Below are 19,408 nucleotides of genomic sequence, written 5' to 3' on the forward strand. Positions count from 1 at the left end.
CAGGCAGTGAGCACTGGACTTGGGGTCCCCTAGCACTCACATGTAGTAAGCGACCTGTGCACACACACACTCCTGACAGACACCACAGATGTTGGCATCCACTTGGGGACCCAAGGGCACACACAGATATGAACACATACAATGACAACCCATCACACCTGTATATAGACAAAAGAACACAAATGTCATATAGAAAGACATTTGCACGTATCTATACATGTGGTTCAAGAATAGACAGAGGGACTGGAGGCTTGGGACCATCTATGGGTGCCACCTCCCTGCCTCACTGTGGTTTTTTTGCAAACCTTGACCAGCTAGATGTCTCAGCGCTGGGTCCATATGTCTACTTCCTGTTCAAGGAGGCTCATTCAACTCTGGGCTGAGATGTTGCAAGATGCCAGGCTAGACCAATGGCCAGGAGCTCTAGATTCTGTCCAGAACCTCAGGACAGCCTTGGGGGTGCCCAGACCTCTCTGGATCCCAGTTTCACTGACTATGATAGGATTGGTGTATGTCCTGTTGTTTGCCTGGCCATTTCATGGGTGAGAATGCAGAGACCAGGATTGACTGAGTTCCCAAGGGACAGAGTGGATCCAAGGAGTAGGGAACTCAAAGCCCTGAGCTGTAGAAGCTGGGACTCCGCAGTAGGGGAGAGAGAAAAAGCACATATGAACCCCAAATAGGGGGTACAAACAAGCACAACGGAGTGAGACAGAGACAGCGGGAAGACTGACAAGAACACAGATGATGTGTTCACCCATGCATATGCCTATGTAAGCAGTATGTGCTTCCACACACATGAAGCTTGCCTGGCACCTCCACAAAAGCCTTCATGGCCAGGTCCTCAGGGACTGGAAGGGAGCCCTAGGAGCCCAGAAGCCCTAGGGACTACTGCCCACCCACCACATCCCTCGGAGTACCTGGTGTCTAGAGAGAACTCCTTCTTCTCATGGAAGTGGCCGATTTCCTTGCGTAGCAAGGCCATCCAGCTCTGTGGGTCGGGAACAGCCATAGTAAGTATAACACTACCCAGAATGGGGTCCGACTTCACCTTCCCCCGATCACTGTCTAGCTGATCTGCAGGAACCACCAAGGTTCAGGGAGAGGAACCTAGCTAGGTCCAGCCTAGATTATGTGGCTCAGAGTTGAAATCACCCTCCTGGGGCTGCAAGCTGCCCCCCAGCCCCTTCAGGGCTATACCCTGCCAGCACATTCTCACGATATATACAGGCTGTGGGTCTAATCCACCTGGCTACCCATACACCAATCAAGTCTTTCTCCTTCAGGCCATAGCCTCCTGCCTAGAGGTGGTAGGAGACCAGACCTTGCCAGGCTCCTGAGGCCCTGCTACCTGCTGATCACCTTGCGCTCATCCTCAGAGGAGGCTGAGAAGAACCACGTGCGGTGCTTCTTGCTGATGTGAATGATCTTGAATGGGAAGACATTGTTGGATGTCGTCTCCTCAGCTGCCCGCATCACTCTGAGGGCACATTGCCAAAAGTCACCAGTTTGTCCACACTCAAGAAACAGGCTCATCAATCCCACCCCTGAATTGATTTCAGCATCAATATCATGCTGTGGGGATGATGGGCAGATCTGGACAGTCTCCGCCTGCTCATCTTCTCTCGGTAGGATATCTAGATGCTTCAGGGGACCAGCAGGGTATAGGCACAGGAAGGGGCTGGGTCTGTGAGGACTTCCCACGGGAGCAGTGTGCAGAGCGCAGAGACACGGTCCCATTATTCTCAGTGTTTATCAGTGTCATTTCAGATGGATATCACTCCCCCGCTCGGTCCCATGCAGCCCCTGGACAGCCTCTCTGGTCTGTGGCTTGCTCCCTAATGCAGGCCTTTCTCAGACACATCAGTCTACCTGGGGCCATCCTGCTGACTGGGGGCTTGGGCAGGGTACCAGCCTGGCCTATCACAGGTCCTGGCCAGGGCCTCTCAGGCCCAGCCTACCGAATGGGTTGGACAATCCTTAGGGCCCAGTCACATCTGTCAATAGACTGAGTTCATGGCTTGGCTGGCACAGCAGGAAGGCCACCAGTCTGGGGAAAGTGACCAGGGAGAGAGTTTTGATTAGCTAATGCCTAGGATTGGACTAGGGACCTGGCCAAGGCTGGCTCCTCGAGGCTATAGTCAGGGTAAAGAAGGGGCCCAGAGCAACTTTAGAATAAGCAGAAGGGGTTGGGGAGGTAGTGAAAGGCTCAGACTAATGCTACAGGGCATAGAGCCTAGATCCCCACAGCCCTCAAGGCCACAGGATAAACTCAGGATGACCAATAGGCCAACGTGCATTAGCTCAAGTTATACTTGCCCATTAGCCTAGAAGCCATAATAAAGGCTTCACCCTACACATACACCCACACACCCATCCCCTGTCCTCAGCAAAGGCCAGAATATGAGGTGACAGCCAGCAAGCAGAAGAAAGTCATCTCAGGAAAGCCAGCGATTGGCCCTGTGGTGTAGGGTGAGAGGGAAAGCAATTGGCGTGGGGGTTGGCCAGCAGACAGACGGACACTCACCGGTTGTAGCCATTCAGGGAGAAGGCACCCTGCGGAGAGGCAGAGGTGCTGCTCTTGAAGTAGTAGATGCAGCGCTTGTGGATGATCACGAAGCGAAGGGGCCCTGGGGACAATGCAGCAGCAGGGGTGAGCCACAAAGCCACCAGTCAGCTCCACTCTGGGGCTCGCCCCAGAGGCCCTGTACAACTTGGGACCAGACCTGAGACTACAGAGGGGGGTACCAGGAAGTTGGACTGGTGTGCTGCCCCTCCCTAGGGTTTTCTGTGGGGTCAAATACAGACAAGTTCACTGGCACACTGGCCAGTCTTGGGGCACCACTCCAGGGGACCTGGCCATACAAAGAAAAGGGTAGATTGAGGCCTCTGTGCAGGTAGATTGAGAACAGAAAGGGTGGAGCCCAGACCAGAAGCCTAAGGAGGCCATGGCAGCCTTGCTTAGTGCAATAGGGCTGCTGGGGGAGGCAAGGAACTGGCGGGGCAAGGAGAGCAGGGCTAAGGCCCCCAGAGCTGGCCGATGAGAACCAGGTAAGAGCTCTGCTCCAGCTCTGGCCAGAACAGCACCCATCCAGGCCTGGGGGAAGGTTAGTTATGGCTCTTCCTTGGAGGCTGTACATAGTATAACTGATGTGTGCAGAGTCCAGCAGTCCAACCTAGAGCATCGCAACTAGGTGACACAGGAACAGGGAGTCCCCAGCGCAGGGAACTGTGGGGGCAAAGGCATGGACTATCCATGGCTGATCAGGGAGAGTCAGGCAAGGTGCTAGTGCTGTTTGCCTTCAGCATCCTTGCAACTCGCTCAGCTGGCTCCTGACCTGGCACATGGGTTCATTTTGGGCCACGTGACCAGTCAACTCACCCACAACTTACACACAAGGCAAGAACAGCATTGAAGGAACATATCTATCAGGCTGCCCTGAGGTCCCCCAGCCTTGACTGCAGACTGAAGTTCTCATAGTCAGAACCGTCCACCAAATACTCATCTTCTCTCTGCCCAGCTGTACTATGTTGGCTCTTGTGACAAGGTTCAGGCTAAGGAGATTGCCATCAGTTTCATCAGGTGTGCCAGTTGCCAGAGAAGGAAAAGAAACCCCAGAAGACCCACGAGAGCCCTGGAGAAGCAGGCCTCTGTCCTCCCTTTGAGAGTCCCATGATTCAGAAACTCACATTTGAGTATTTGCAGCTGGGTGCCACCCTTCTTGTGCAGGTAGCCAGCCTTGGCCACGCCACCAGGCATGGTCAACAGATTCTGGGCACCAATGGCCTTCATGGGGACAGGCCAATGCATTTCCTCTGCCGCCATGAAGCTGCAATTGAAGCAAAAGAGACAGGACTCAGCTGCGGTAGGCAGCAGGGAACAGCTTGGCAGGGGATTCTGGGAGGACATTTCTAAGATCTAGAAGGCAGTGGAGGGTCAGGTCAGTGAAGGAGGAAACTCTCAAGTCCCCAGACTTCTGGGTGAGAAGCTGGGGGTTGCAGTGCTACACAGCCAGTTCCCAATCCTCTTGGCCACATCTCAACTCCAGGCCATTGCGCACTGTCCTCTAAGTATCATGAGTGCGTTGAGCCAATGGCCCCATAAAGGCTGAGGTAGTAATGACTGAACTCAGAAAACCCTACCTCGGGTACATCAGGCCTCATGCCATTGCTACCCAAGGTTCCCAATTTGGCTTTCTGGAGGCTCTCCAGCCTCAGCTGTGAGAGCTATAAAATGGGAGGACAGAGTGGTCTCAGCACACTCTTGTGTCAGGATCATGAGGACCATTTAGCAGGTTTGCTAGTCTCCACTTCATCAGCTCAGCGTATCAAAACCTAAAGGCTCCTTTCTGTGAGGAACCCTTACATCTAACCCCTAAACTAGCATTGTTTTGTCAGTGCCACTGCCCACCCCATCAGGTCCATCTTGGGACTCCTGAGGAGCCAGCTGCAGCGGGGGCAAGGTCAGTGGCCTGCTCTGAAGAAGGTTAGGGACAGATTCAAATGGGCGGGCTGCTGCGACGCTATTACTACAGTGCCAACCTCCAAATACATACACAGAAAACACTCCAGGCCCAGGGAGGCTCAAGCCTGTAAGCTCGGCATTAGGAAAGCAGAGGCAGGGACATCCAGAGCGTTAGAAAATGAAAGAGAAAAGGATGGGAATCAATCAAGCCCCTGTCAACTGTCAGGCTCACTACATCAAATGTGTGTTAGGAAATTAAGTTCACAGGGTACCTCAGCTTGGCCTCTGAAAGGGTCAGTTGGCTATCCCCCCACCACACACACACACACCAGAACCATAAACACCCAAACGCATCAGTCCGTGGTCCACACCAGCAGGAGAAGGAGCAAGGAGAAGGGGCCCTTAGTCCCAAAACGGAGGCGGAGGTTTGGAACAATGGCGCGACCACACCCCCCCGCGCAAAGCCTTGAGGGGACCCTGGGTTCCAGCCCAGCGATGAGGTGCGAGGAGGGTGCCCATGAACACACACGCGCCCATTCTGCGGAGGTGCTGGCAGACGGACAGACCCGGCGTCAGGCTTGGAGCCCCGGACTGGCCGACTGTGGCTGGCCCACGTTCGCCTTTGTTCTGGGTGGAAGCTGGAGTAGCTACTGGGGCCCCAGGGATTTGCGGTCCCAGGTCGGTGGTGCAGAGGCTGGGGGCCTAGGTCTGTGGACTGGGGGTCTGAGGTGAGTGCGGGTGCTCAAACGCAGGGCTGGGTCCCAGATCCCGAGCTCCGGGATCAGTACTCACGATGTCCACGCGGCGGGCACAGCCGGCTTCCGGGGGGCGGCCAGCGCCCGCCTTCCCTGAGCGCAGCGACATAGTCCCGGGCCGGGCCCACCGGCCGCAGCCTCATCCCCTGAGCCCGTCTCCCGCCAGCCCCAGCTCCGTGGCCGCGACCCCGAGCCCGCCATGCTTGTAGAGCCCCAAGGCCGGGGCGCCACTGACTCCTCCCCTCGTGGGCGGCGGGGTAAGGGCTAGCGGCCAGGTGAGGAAACCGACCCGCCCCTCCACACGTCAGCTTCTCCACCCACCGCACTGACGGTGGTGGGCTACGAGTACTGGAAACTTGTCCCTATACAGTCCGGAATCAAGTGCCATCTAGACAAACAAGGAAGCCACTGATGCAAAGAGGAAGCCCCGCTCGTATTCCCAACACCTGAGGATCTCAAAATTCGCGCCTGTGGATCTCCATCCAGCTCACCCCTTGGGTATGAGCTTCTGTAAAATGGTACCTACCCTACTTCTTCTTCTTGCACCCCATCATGTAACTGTGCCAATATAAATCCGTGGGTCTCCCTCTGTAGAGAATTCCCCTAAGGAGTCAGGGATCCAGCCCTTGGCAGCTTTCACCTACTTGGCTTCTTCTAAGTATCAGCCCCAGAAGAGTGTCCCTGGCTGCCCAAGGCTGGTAAAGCCCTTGTTGGCCTCCTCCATCTCCTACTATAATACGGGGTGCCCCCAGGATGGGACATCTGTGATAGAACAATACACTTGCCCTTCAGTGACTGCTCTGATATATTCCTCGGGCTCCATGCCCACTCAGCTGCCCCTACTAGGCATATTCTCCCTGGTTTCCGAGCCTCTGTGTGAGGCAAACTCTTCAGGCCACTTGCCACTGCATGCTGCCTTGATGTCCCTGCAGCTTCCTCATCCAAAGGGTCTGGCTGCCTGGTGTGTTTGTTTCCAGAGGACTGCTGGCATCTTACCCAGAACACTAGGCTGCCCCCTTCTTCCAGCCACCCTGTGGATCCCCTCCTCCACTGACTCTGAGCAGGCCATGTCTCTGCCCTCCTCATGCCTGTCTTCTGCCTCCACCAATTTCCTTTCATTACCTTCCAGTCACTTCTTTATTCTAACCGTCATGGGCACAATTCTGCCTTTTGGGGGTTGAGAGAAGGTCTCACGCTGTAGCCCAGGCTGTCCTCTACCTTGTGATCCTCCTGACTCAGCCTCCCAAGTACTGGTATTACTGCTGTACACTCTCACACCTGGCAACACTTATGCCCTTCCTGATTCGGTCCTGCCCCTGTCCTCAACCTTTCTAGTGTGCTTTCCTCTGCCCTCTACCTTCTGTGTCTGTCTCTGTGCACAGACTCCAGGAACCCACACCCAAGAATTCACCTTAGTCCAAGCTGCTTCCACTGCCTGCTGTTGCAACTAAAGCAATTTAGCCTTTAAATATTAGATTCCAAGAACACTAACCATATGCAAACTCTCCCAGAAAATATAAGAGCCAAGCCCTGGGGCTGGAGATATGGCTCAGTGGTTAAGAGCACTGACTGCTCTTCCAGAGGACCCGGGTTCAATTCCCAGCACCCACATGGCAGCTCACAATTGTCTGAAGATCCAGTTGCAGGGGATCTGACACATTCACACCAATGCACATAAAATAAAGTTAAATAAATCATAAAAATATTTTTTTAAAAAAAGAGCCAAGCCCTGAGGCCAGCATCATCACCATACCAAAGCCAGGTAAAGAGATCACAAGACATGGAAACTAAAGAAAAATAATTCTCTGAGTTTTTGTTTTGTTTTGTTTGGGTTGCTCTTTTATGACAGAATCTCACGTAGCTCAGGATAGCCTTGAACTATCTGGGTAGCTGAGGATGACCCTGAACTTCTGCTTTCCCTGCCTCTACCCCATGCTAGGATTGCCCTGCCTGATGTATGCAGTGGTGAAGGCAATCAATATAACACACCATTTGATAAAGAACAAAACCACAAGATCACCTTAAAAGATACAGAAAAAGCATTTGCTGAAATCTAGATATTCATAAGAATAATACTCAATAAACTAGGAACAAAAGGGAACTTTCTTTTCTTCCTTTCTTTCTTTTGGTTTTTTGAGACAGGGTTTCTTTGTATAGCTTTGGATCCTGTCCTGGAACGCTTTCGCTCACTCCTTGTTATATAGACCAGGTTGGTCTCAAACTCACAGAGATCCACCTGCCTCTGCTTCCCGAGTGCTGGGATTAAAGGCGTGCGCCACCACTGCCCGGCTGATTAGGTGACTTTATGTAGCATAAATTCTAAGAAACTGAGAAATTATCAGGACTAGTAAGTGACTTTTGCAAGGTGGAAGGATGTGAGATGAATATATAAAATCCTACTGCATTTTGTTGCATGCACTAGCAACAAACAAGGCCAAGAACAAGCAAATTTCAGCATTCCCTCTCCCAAGCAGTTCCCCAAGACTGGGAGAGGCCCTATGTCCCGGTGTGCGACACAGCCTTCCCTCTATGCGACACTGACATAGTAGGCTATCATTCCCCCCATACGTAGCTTTCAGGCCCAGAGTGGGAACCCGGAGTGCCTCAAGTAAGACACTGTTGCTCCTGGTGGGTAACTGAACTGAGGACTGTTGAAGGCCCCTGGAACGGAGCCCCACTCTGTCTGGAGCTGCTGTGAGGAAAGGCGAGGCCTACCTCCTCCTGCTTCCCTTCTTGGGTGGGGCTGGGCACAGGGGTCGGGCAGCTTCAGTCCCATCTTATTTTATCTCAGTGGCTGAGAGGACAAGGCCGGGCTACCACCCTACTGTGGGCAGACTGAAAGCTCGGAAGTGGCCACTGACTAACCTTGTGGGAAATCCAAGTTGTGTGCCACCTTCTCCTCTCCTAGGAACATCCTCACGTCAGAGACAGAACTGACATCACAAGCCCTCTCCAGAGGACGAGCCCTGCCTGACACCGGGTGGGTAAGCCGGGGTGCCTCCTGCTCAGCAGCCCAATGCCAGACCAGACTGTGAGCCGAAAGAGGATGTGGCCCCTGATGGTATCATGCTGCTCTTAGAGGATCTGAGCCCAGCTTGCCGACTACAGCACCACCTGCGCCTGGGAAAGCTGAAGGGAAACCAAGAAGGTCCTGGCTTGCCTGTGGGTGGGACAAAGGCTCGTAGTTGGCCCCTGACTGACTTCCTAGCTAATCACCTCAGTACCTATAGTACCACCCCAACCCCCGGGACCCGATAGTTAAGTTCAATTCATTCATGCCGGGGAACAGACAGTTCATGGGGTCGGAGAACTCAGTTCCCTTCGCTGTAGGAACACCAGCCTCAGTAAGCTGAGTCACTGTGGATGGGAGCTTTGAGAGAGAGAACAGAGACGACAGTGCAAATCTCACTCGGCCTTCATCTTCCGCTGAGTCTCCATAGGCAGGGGAGCCATGGAAGAGTCCACCCCTCAGACTCCTCTGGTAGCCTAGCCACAAATCCCCACCCTAAGTGGGAGGCTGAGGCAGCAGGGTCAGGACTCACTTGCTGGGTTCACTGGGCTTCATGGGCCCTTTAGCTTGCAGCTGCAGGCCTCCATCTGCACCAGGGCTTTGGGTATCTGTGGGTCAAGGTTATGTTATGTATGACTCGAGTCCCTGAAACCTTGTAAGTGTGTGATTGCTGTTTGCGTATACACACGCGAGCATGCATTTAAGCCTGTAAATGTACTCATATGCACACTAGGAAGGCTGGACACCTGCCACACATTCTCCAGGTCAAGCCTCTCCACTCCTACACAGACCTTCTCTCCTGCTCTCATAGTCGATCTTGATTCTGATGGCTCTGCTGCCAGAGGCTGCTGGAGGATACGAACAAAACAAGAACCACTCATTCCGGGCAGTGGTGGCCTATGCCTTTAATCCAAGCATTTGGGAGGCAGAGATAGGCAGAGCTATGTGAGTTTGGGGCCATCCTGGTTTACAAAGTGAGTTCCAGGACAGCCAGAGCTGTTACACAAAGAACCCTGTCTCAAAAAAACCAAAATAAAATAAAATAAAATAAAAATAAAAAACCACGCTGTGACACAAGTTAACAGGTTCCACTAGATATAAGTTCTGTGGCTTGTGCCTGTCCTGAGGCTTCGCCACCCTGCAGGGGTGAGCGGTCATCACCCACAAGGGTCCATACATAAGCTGTGGTCCTGCATGGCACACCTGATTAACATCACAGGCATTGTACTCACACAATGTTCATGTGTGCACATTAGTACATGTGTGTATATATACATACATGTATGAGCCTATACATGAATACAGGATGTGGCCTGTGAAGGTCTGGGCTCTGACAGCCTTTAACACCTACAACTCTGTCTGTGTGAAAGAATCAATTCCTCTGGTGACCACAACATCAAGGGCTTACGGTAAAGTGTGACCAAACCCAGCTGCTCTTTGTGAAGCTGCAGGGCAAGGCAGGACTGGGGGCTCCCAACCCAAGGGAAAGGAGACCAGGTACCATCGGGATATTTGTGCATACATATGTTTTCACTCAGGTATACAAAGGAACACATGATCTTGTAAATGTCCCTCATGTTACATATATACATGTACATATAGTCATTGTAGTGATTGGAATGAGAATGGTCCCCAAAGGCTCATAGATTTGAACACTTGCTCCCCAGTTAGTGGGACTGCTTGAGAAGGATTAAGAGCTATGACATTGTTGGAGGAGATATGCCACTGGGTGTGGGCTTTGAGGGTTTCAAAAGCCCCGTGCCATTCCCAATTAGCCCTCTCTGCCTTGTGCTCGTAGACCAGATGTGAGCTCTCAGCTACTGCTCCAGGGCCGTGCCTCCCTGCCTGCTACCATGTTCCCTGCTGTGATGGTCATGGATTCTAGCCCTCTGGAACTTCTTTCATGAGCTGCCTTGGTCAGGGTGTTTCATCACAGCAACTCAAAGTAAGACACTTTTGTTCTCATAGGAACTGACCCACACATCCAGACATAGTTACATGTGAACACACTTATTCACATGCTCAAGAACATACTCTAGGGGCTGTAGAGATGCTTCAGTAATTCAAAGTGGGTGCTACCCTTGCAGAGACCCCAAGTTTGGTTCCCAGCACCCCTATTAGGTGGCTCACAATTGCCTATAACTCAAGATCCAGGGGATCTGATGTGCTATTCTAGACTCTGTGGGCAGCTTCACTCACATGCACATATCACCACATAGACACACATACACACATAATTAAAAATGACATATTTTTAAAAGCATAAACTCGTGTGCTCACACTCACGCATACTTACACATGTGCTTGCTCACATATGTATGCTAATAGACACATTTGTACTATAGACATATGCAAATCACCTATTTATTCACACTCATAAAATAAAAAACTCATGTGCAAGCAACATACACAAAGACACAGTCACAGTCTAAGATCCTTCATGAGTGGACCCTAGAGGCTGGCAGCCCACTACCTAACAGCTCATCAGCCTTCACGGGGCACATATGAACTCAGACTTTACACTTTACAGACCAGGACACTGAGGCCCAGAAGGGTTCAGGACTTGCATTGGACCCTCCTCATGGGCCAGACTCTGTGCCCTTCAGGACCACCCCACATCATTATCCCAACACCCTGATATTCCAACCAGTATTATCCCCAATGCCACCAATGAGGATATCAAGGGTTGGAGAAGCCAGTAACTCATCCAAAGTCGCCTGTGCTGTATTTATCTGGTAAGTCAGGAGCTCCCGTTATACGCCTCCCGCCCAGCCCACTGCCACAGCTTGCCAGTCACCCCTTTGGCTGCCCCAGCTCACACTGGCTCAAAAGTTCTACCGTTTTAGTTTCCCTTTCTCCCTTCCTTTCTCTTCCCAGAATCTTTCTCTGTAAGAGAATCAAAACCAAAATGCTAGAAAGGCCTAGTGACCAGCTGTATGAGGAAACTCAGGAGGCAGCCACAGGGGCTGCAGCGCTGTCAGCGGCACAAGAACAGCCCCTATCATCAGCCTTCTGAAGCCTTGGGATTATCCACTATGTCAGGTCCTTGAGCACAGTACTCCCATACAGGCATCCAGGACCTCACGCAGCTCCCTCTGTCCCCTCAAGTGTACACACACACACACTCATGCAATATATGTAGACACTGAACCCAACACCAAGGCCACCTTAGACAGGGCTTACAGTAGGAAGGGCTCATAGGCCTGGACTTCCACTCTGGCAGACGGGCTTCCACCTCCCCGCAGCTGCTGTTGGGTGACACATGACAAAGTCTTAAGAGTCTTCTCATGGCCAGTTCCGTCTCTGGGCCCTGTTTGGACCATTCAGATCTAAGAGCTAAGTTGACAGAGGCCAATCTCCTTAAAGACTATTGCTTCTCACAGAACCAAGTCCCATTAGTGCCTGCCTTAACCCTGATAAGGGCTGTGGTCTTCCCTTCCCCCCACCCAAGTCTTGTATTAGCTAGGCCGGTGCCACTTCCAGAACCCCAAGTCCAGCTGTTCAACTTACCTCATGGCGCTGACCCAACACATGGCACTAGTCCTTCCTGTGACCTGCTGGGGACAGGAATCCTTGAGCCCAGAGAGGCTATTCATCCCAGGGGCTGTGAGGAGGGCCTGTAACCTGCATCTTCCAAGCATGTGAGCGCCAAGGCCCCTGACTGCTCCCAGCACTGCCCAGCTGTAGAGCAGCTCAGTCCACTGAATGGGGGTGGGGAGCTGGGGCCCAAAGGGCTTCCTCCCTGTCTGGGACTTCCTGTTACTGGGCAGTCCCAAGGAGAAGACATTTCATGACTTCCACATAGCAAGGTCCTAAAATCCACCTGGGGCCCAGGCAGTACCCCACCAGCCTGCTGGGTTTTGGCCCTAACTCACCTAGAGCTTATGCAACTCTAGGGCCAGCCGTGTTCCTACAACGGGAGCGTCCTGCTGGGAGTCCCACAGCCACCTCATCTCAAGCTATATCAGTCTGTGAGGCCATTCACAGCCTAGGGTGTCTGGCCTGAGGAAGTCAGAGCTGACACCTCCCATTGAGAGCTCACTCCTCCCCATGAGGCACATTTTCAGAGCTGTGCTTTATACCTGGTACCTATGGCTTTCAAGATAGAAGTTTCTGCATCCTTTAACATCAAGGAACTGAGGGACAAGGACAGAGCTATGGACCAGACATCAATCTCCTCCCAACAAGGCCTCTTGAGTCACCTCTCCACTTCAGCTCAACTAACATCTGGCTTTCTGAAAAGCACTCACCAGCCTCAGCACATGTCTATTGTTCCAGGGTTCCTGTCCAGTGTTCCACTTAGAATAAGCTCTTCCCAGGCATCTCTGCTCCCACAAGTCCAACTTCTTTATCTGCCCTAGTCCCTCATCCCCAGACAGCTGTTCCAACCTCAGTTTCTCCTTATCTGAGCCCCAACCCCAGGATAGAAAGAGGCAGATGGAAAAGGGGGTTTTCTGGGACTGAGCGCCAACCTCCTGGCAGGACTAAGTCCACATACTACAGGGTTCTCAGGAGTGCTAGAGTCTCTGCTTTGCCCAAGAGGTTTCGCGGGCCACCCTCCTAGCCAGTTTTCACCTCTCTCCCTGTGGCTCTGACTCAAATGGCCCTGAACAAAAAGCCTATGATGCAAGTACATAAACATTCCTAGGCACAGGCCTGTGTGTCAACCACGCAAAAAGGGCAGCTTGCTGGTGAAGAGCTCCTGTCTTCCCTATGTCCGTAGCCCCAGCTCTGCTGCCAATATCTCCAAGCCACCAAGGGGTCAGTTGGCTGTCGCCTGAGCAGACTAGCATCAGCTTGGCTGTCTGAGCCTCCTTAAGGTGGACACAGCTCCCCGACCTCCCTAAACCTACACCAAGTTCTACCCTCTGAGGTGTTCAAAGGCAGTGCCTGCTGCAGAAAGCTGGGGCAGAGAGTGAGTAGGATATGGGAATACAGGCCTCTTCTCCCTGCCCTTCCCCTTTCCAACAAGGCTGAGCTAAAGGATCGGAGGAGGAGCCCTGGAGCATGCAGTAATGGACACAAACCAATGGGCCGGTTCCCAGAGAGCACAAAGGTGTCCGGGAGCTGTGGGCTCCAGAGGAAGTTTCCTGGAGTGGAGCCCTAGGTCTGAGGGAGGAAGAGTTTGCTAGAATGGAGGCAGCCCTTCACAGTATGAAGGACTCAGGGGGCGGCTTACAGGACTCCACAAGCAACATGGTAGCCAGGGCCTAGGAAGAGGAGAGTAGAGAGTCTTGAATCCCAACAGGAGACAGCCAGCTCTCTGAAGATATGTTCCCCCTTACCAGATAAATAGAAGGATGGACATAATCTAAGGTAGAGAGGCATATAACATACCCACACCCCGTTCTTGTCCCCAAACTCTTAAATGCAGTTGAGGTGGAAGTGGATGGTGGATCACACCCACCCTGACCCCCAGTCAGGTCTCCAATCTGTAAGTCTCACCCCATAATCCTATAGGGGTGTCAGAGCCCAAGCAAGGAGTCTCCACAAGAGGTAGACCACTGTTGGAACCTCCCCTAATCCCAGCTAGGAGTCCTGAGCTATGTGATGTCTGCAGGCCCCTTGGATCTAGGCCTCAGTTTCTCCAAGTGCCTTCTCATCTCCCCAGATAGTAAACAACACTGCCAGTCATATTCTTGAAAACTGAAGACATTTAAGCACCCTCTTCCATGATGGTCACTGCATAACCTTTGCCTTGTGCTGTCCTGTGGGGCAACCCCACACCAGAACCCAAGCAGGAAGATCCATGTGGCTGGGGTTAGGCAGCCCTGACTTGCACTCTATCCTCCTAAGTTCCCAAACTTGGGGATACCCTCTCCCCACCAGGCCAGACTCAAGGCACTTACTAGAGAATGTAAAAGCTAGCCAGCAAAGCTAAGCAGGGGCCCAGGGTTAATCAGAATAAAAATGATAAAGAATTTTCACTCAGGGCCTGGCATACCTCAGCCTGTTCAAAGCACTAACACAGTGTATGGAGGTTTGGAAGAAAATGCCCCCCAAGGGGAGTGGCGCAATTAGGAGGTGTGACCGTGTTGAAGGAAATGTGTCACTGTGGAGGTGGGCTCTGAGGTCTTTTTTGCTCATGCTTCCCTCGGGGTGACTGTCAGTCAACTTCCTGTTGCCTGCAAGATGTGAGACTCCCAGCTACTTCTCCAGCATTACATCTGCCTGCATGCCACCACGCTCCCTGTCTTGATGATAATGGACTATCTGAGACTGTAAGTGAGCCACCCCAATTAAGCATTTTCGTTACAAGAGTTGCCATGGCCATGGTGTCTTCTCACAGCAACAAAACCCTTAACTAAGAGACAGTGGCAGGATCTAAGCTGGCCCCACTCCGGCACCTCAAGCCTCACAGGAGGCTCCCCCTGCTGACATCAGTACTCTACTGAGATTCAGACAGGATGACGCAAACTTGACTCACAGCCAGGAAATCAGTGGCATTGGACTGGAACCCACTCCTAGCACCCAGGACTCTGGTGCCCAGTCTGATTTCTGCTGATCACCTGTTTAGAGAGCTCAGGCATTGAGTGTGCCAAGGGCAAAGAGGAGAATTTTCCAGGCTTGGGATGGATGCTGAGCCCAGGGAAGGCTGGTGGCACCTCTAATTGGAAACCTCAACCTCTCAAAATAAGATATTTCACATCTGTTCCTCCTATAGGGTTTATGTCCACTCTCCTGCCAGTCTCAGGCCCACCCACGCAGCCCCTTTCCAAGCCCCATTCTGCCCACTGTACAATGAAGGGCTTCAAGGATTCCTGGGAACTCTGTTCTTGGTAATCAAATAGGTGGCCTAGAGGGCAAAGAGCTCTTCTAGGTCATGTGGTACAACAACCTAAATGGCAACCCCCGAAAGGACACAGCCATATTCCTGCAACCTGTACATATAACCTAGGTTGGAAGAGGGTGTTACATGTAATTTAAGGGTCCCATTCTGGATTGGCCAATGGCAAACCTCCCTGAAGATGACCGTGGAGCAGGATGTGATGGTTCATGCCTCCAATCCTAGCATTTGGGAGGCAGAGACAGGTAAGTCTCTATGAGTTTGAGGCCAACCCGATCTACAGAGAGAGTCTGAATCAAGCCAGGATTACATAGTGAAAACTGCCTTTAAAAAAACAAAAGACAAAAACCAAAAACCAAAAAAAAAAAAAAAAAAAAACCAAGGATGACACCGGAGACCACGTAAACACAGGAGACTGAAGCCAACGAGGCAGGCTCCCTCTACCAGCCTTGTGAAGACATGCTGACCTGCCTTTCCCTTGGCTTTGGACCTACGATTTCCAGAACCATGAAGGGGTAAGCGTCTATTGTTTCCAGCTCTCTAGCGTGGAGGACTCCGTTAGTACTGCCTCAGGAAGTGGGCCCAAATGGAGCCTTGCCAAAGTTCTTGATGGGATGCCCAGCTGCCTTGTACTTTGGTCTGACTTCCTGATATGCCCTGCCAGGAAGAGGCGAGCACTGCAATGCTGCATCTGTCTCGAAGCGATGACCTCAAGCTCGCTTCCCTGGTTGCCAGATCTCTCTGGAAGCCATTCGTAGTTCTTGTGAATGGGACACCATACTTGCCCAGATGCACCAAAACTGTTGGTATCTCTCCCACCCCCAGACCTGCTCTTCTTTGGCTCAGTCAAGCTGTTTCAACCACAGAGCAAAGGCTAAGCCAGCTACCTGGCCAAAGGGATGTGGTGAGACCACCATTTCCTGCCCCAGGGCCAGCTATTCCCAACACCTACATTTTAAAGTTGAAAGTCACTTTCTTTGAGGCTAGAACTCCTTAGGATCTTGCCCTTTCTCTGGAGTCACATCAGCAGCTCAGCCCTCCCTACCGGTGTCACCGAATGTGACTCCAGCACTCCTCATGACTTGGGTCTCACTAAATCCCCAGGGGCCCAAGAGATGGATGACGAGCAGTTAGAAAGCGGGCTTAGGCCATTCACAAGGGCACATCTCTAGTGTAGCTCTAACTAGCACATCCCTGAGCCCAGAATGTGTGACTCAGAGCCAAACTGATGGACACAAGAGTCTTTCATAGAATTGATGTCCATTTTGGCTGTAGCCAAGGCTCACTGATGTTTTGGGCCTTGACTGGGTGAGACCAGCTGCAAGGCTGGGCCAGGGAGCGAGGCCTCTACCACACAGCACAGCACTAGAGGAGACTCACTACGTCTTTATGTCCTGGGATGTCCGTCCAGGGCCTTCCTTTCCCAGGATCATTGCTCCTAATAAATGTGCCTGAGCTGGGTGGTGGCATGTCCCCCGTGCTGAGGGCAAGCTGGGAATGATGAGGTCCAGGGCTCTGGGAGACCCCCAAACTTGCTGCAGAGTCTGCTCTGACCAGAAGGGGGCAGCACGCTGGCTTCAAGGAGGATGTCTGGGGAAGAGTTCCATGATGGTGACAACCAGGCCCAGTATGGTGAGGGTGGGTGGGGTTGGGGAGAATGACACGGACCAAGGCTCCAGGAAATGCAGGCTGGCGTGATGCCTGCAGCAAGCCTGCTCTCTTGCCTCAAACCACAAGCCAGCAGAGGCGTTTCAGGATTCACACTTCAGTTCATCACAAATACTGACAAGTTTCCACCTTTTAATTGCTTGAGAAAAAAACTTTCTAGAGTGCTGACGTAGAGGCCAGGTCCACCCCCGGGTTCCTGGCACCTCACCCACAACTGCACCCTGCATCTTTCGTGGTCCTGCTCAGAAGATGGTCATGGGCCATGGCTCAGAGAAGCTCATTACTCTCCCACCCAATGCAGCTAGCCTGGGCATTCTAATGGCCTAGGCCTTGCAATAAACACTGGGAGCTGCCCCCTGAGACTGGCACCCAGTTCTGAGTACCCCCCCACATAGAGAGCATATCTCTACCTAAGTGACCACTGTGAACAGGCTGCTTCAGTAGTTAGGCAGCAGATTCACTAGGGACAGCTCCGGCTCCATCCCCTCCTCCGAGACTTGTACTCACTCTGGCCTCAGTTTCCTCACCTGGGGAACAGGTCCCACAGATCCTGTGTGGGCCATACGGTGAGGTGATGGACAGGCTTACTCCGGGATGCTAGGACTCCACTGGCAACACCTTGATCAGTCACACTGGAATCAGGGACGTGTCAGAGGGGCGCTCTGGAAAAGCCCTGCTCGGCACCAGGCAAGGCTTTCCCATCCCATCCTCACAGGTCTGGTAGATGCTCCATCATTCCCACCACCCTTAGCTGAACTGCATCCCCACAGTGACAGAATCTGATCCAAAAACACACCGATTCCATCCTATCTCCACACAGAGGAATGCTACCCTCCCAGTTTCCCAACGTCCCATGCCCAGACCACTGTCCCTTCTGAAGGACATCTTCCAGTTCCTCACAGTCTGGCTTCCTTTGGATTCCTCCCCTCAACGCTGTTACCTAGGTTCTCCCCCCAGCACCAGCCCTTGGGTGCAGGGATCTCTCTAAGCTCATCCTCTGCATGGCCATTGTCTGTCTGATGTTTGTCCAGGATGATGTCGCTATCAGATTTTTCTCATAGGCCTTGTCTATGTCCCAGTAGCTGGTGCTCCAATACTGCATGGCACTCAGTTCATGGTGCTCACTTGCCAAATGAAACCGTCTAGACCAGTAATCCTCAACCTTTGGAGGGGGGGGGGTGTCACATGACCCTCTCACAGGGGTTGCATATCAGATTTCCTGCATATCAAATATTTACATTGCAATTCATAACAGTAGCAAAATTATAGTCGCAAAGTAGCAATAAGATAATTTTATGATTGGGGGTCATCTTCTAGCACGAGGAGCTGCATTAAAGGGTCGCAGCAGTAGGAATGTTGAAAGCTACTGATCTTGACCCATGTGCACCTTCTCCATCTTAGGAGGGGGAAGGGGTTCTCTTCACAGGAATGATGTCCTTGAAGCTATGCATCACAGAGCAGGCACTAACTCTTCCCTGGGAGAGCTTTTCCTCAGTGTCTGTGTTGATAAAACAAGAACACCCTGCTGGGACAGCAGATGCTCATACCTTGTTCCTGAGGTTTCTGCTGATCCTCTGAAGGCAACAGAATAGAGCCAGGGACAAATCCACCAATAACTTGTCAGCATGCCTGGAGCCAAAGTCTCTGAGATCAGAGTCAAGCTGACCACTGGTTGGACAAAGAATGCAACCAAAGGTAGGGCCTTCCCAGGTCCAGCCTGCTTCTACCTCTCCAACTCACAGCAGCTGAGAGGACAGAGCTCTCAGCTACCAGCCCCACCAGCCCCGCTCGGGGAAACCTACATCATAGCCCACCATGAAGCCAAAGTACGGGATGAGGAAGGCAGAGAGGATTCTGCTCACGGTTGGATGGGAGAGACCCGGGAATCTTTCTGTGTGCCGAGGCTATTAACTGGGTGGCTCACAGTTGCCTGTGCCACAGTTAATATTTTGTCCTCTTCATGGAGACACTGGGGCAGCCTGAAAGTCTCACAGTTCCAGGGCCCTAGAAGGCAAGGCTGCCAAGCTTTGCTCAGAGAAGCCCCAGGGCCCATCCTAGACAGAAAGTCCACCCACCGTGAGGACAGCAGTGCCGGGTCCCAGTCTCTGTAGACAAGGCGGGGCTCTGGGTAGGAGGTTATGGGCCTGGTGCTCACACCAGAAGACTCTGGCAAGAAAGCAGAACTCCGGGCCTCAGTTTCCTCCTTGAGAACTGAGAAGTCCCACGAGCTGTCTGGCTCAGCACAGAGGGTGCAGGCTTCACCACAGTCGCAATGAAGTAAAGACGGGTGATCCTGAAGAGACAGAGTCCCCATCTCTCATGCTCAGTGTTACTCCCGCGTCCAAGTACTAGCCTGGAAGGGAGGCATTAAGAGCATCCCTGTCTATGGGCAAAACCCACACCTGAACCCTGGGATCCAAGCCGGCATCACCCTCTATCTGGGTCTGCCTATTAATAACCTGTGGAAGTCGCCTCCTCTGACTCAGACCCTTGTGACACCCATTCCACCAGGCACAGTGACACATCGGCCAGCATCAGGAAGCAATTTCTCATGTCAGTTAGCCAAGCAAGAGGATCGCACAGTGTCTCAAATAGAGGAAAGCTTGTGCAAAGGCCTTGGGGTCAGGACGAGAGACGGTGCACACGCCTTCAGACATACAAGGCTAAAGTGCCATGCTTAGGGCCTAGTACCCGGCTGAGGCAGACAGGGTCTAAGCACTGGG

At 52.4% G+C, this 19,408-nt stretch overlaps 1 protein-coding gene across 5 annotated transcripts in view; it reads right to left on the reverse strand.

Annotated features, from left to right (window-relative positions):
- The window catches only part of Sh3bp2 (SH3 domain binding protein 2), a 36,637-nt gene that overhangs the window by 7,100 nt on the left and 10,129 nt on the right, over positions 1–19,408 (reverse strand). For 3 of the 5 annotated variants that reach the window (XM_087909107.1, XM_087909108.1, XM_087909109.1), the window contains exons 2-5: positions 3,691–3,830; positions 2,528–2,630; positions 1,363–1,480; positions 921–991 (exon numbers count right to left, since the gene is read on the reverse strand). In XM_087909107.1, the coding sequence (XP_087765233.1) occupies positions 921–991; positions 1,363–1,480; positions 2,528–2,630; positions 3,691–3,826 (428 nt within the window). In that variant the 5' untranslated portion in view covers positions 3,827–3,830. Of the gene's footprint in view, positions 1–920; positions 992–1,362; positions 1,481–2,527; positions 2,631–3,690; positions 3,831–5,257; positions 5,437–11,740; positions 11,935–19,408 lie in introns of those variants that run through there. The other 2 variants (XM_087909106.1, XM_087909105.1) reach the window with 2 other exon arrangements.

This window comes from Myodes glareolus, chromosome 8 (assembly GCF_982192425.1).
Source record: "Myodes glareolus chromosome 8, mMyoGla1.1, whole genome shotgun sequence".
NCBI lineage: Eukaryota > Metazoa > Chordata > Mammalia > Rodentia > Cricetidae > Myodes > Myodes glareolus.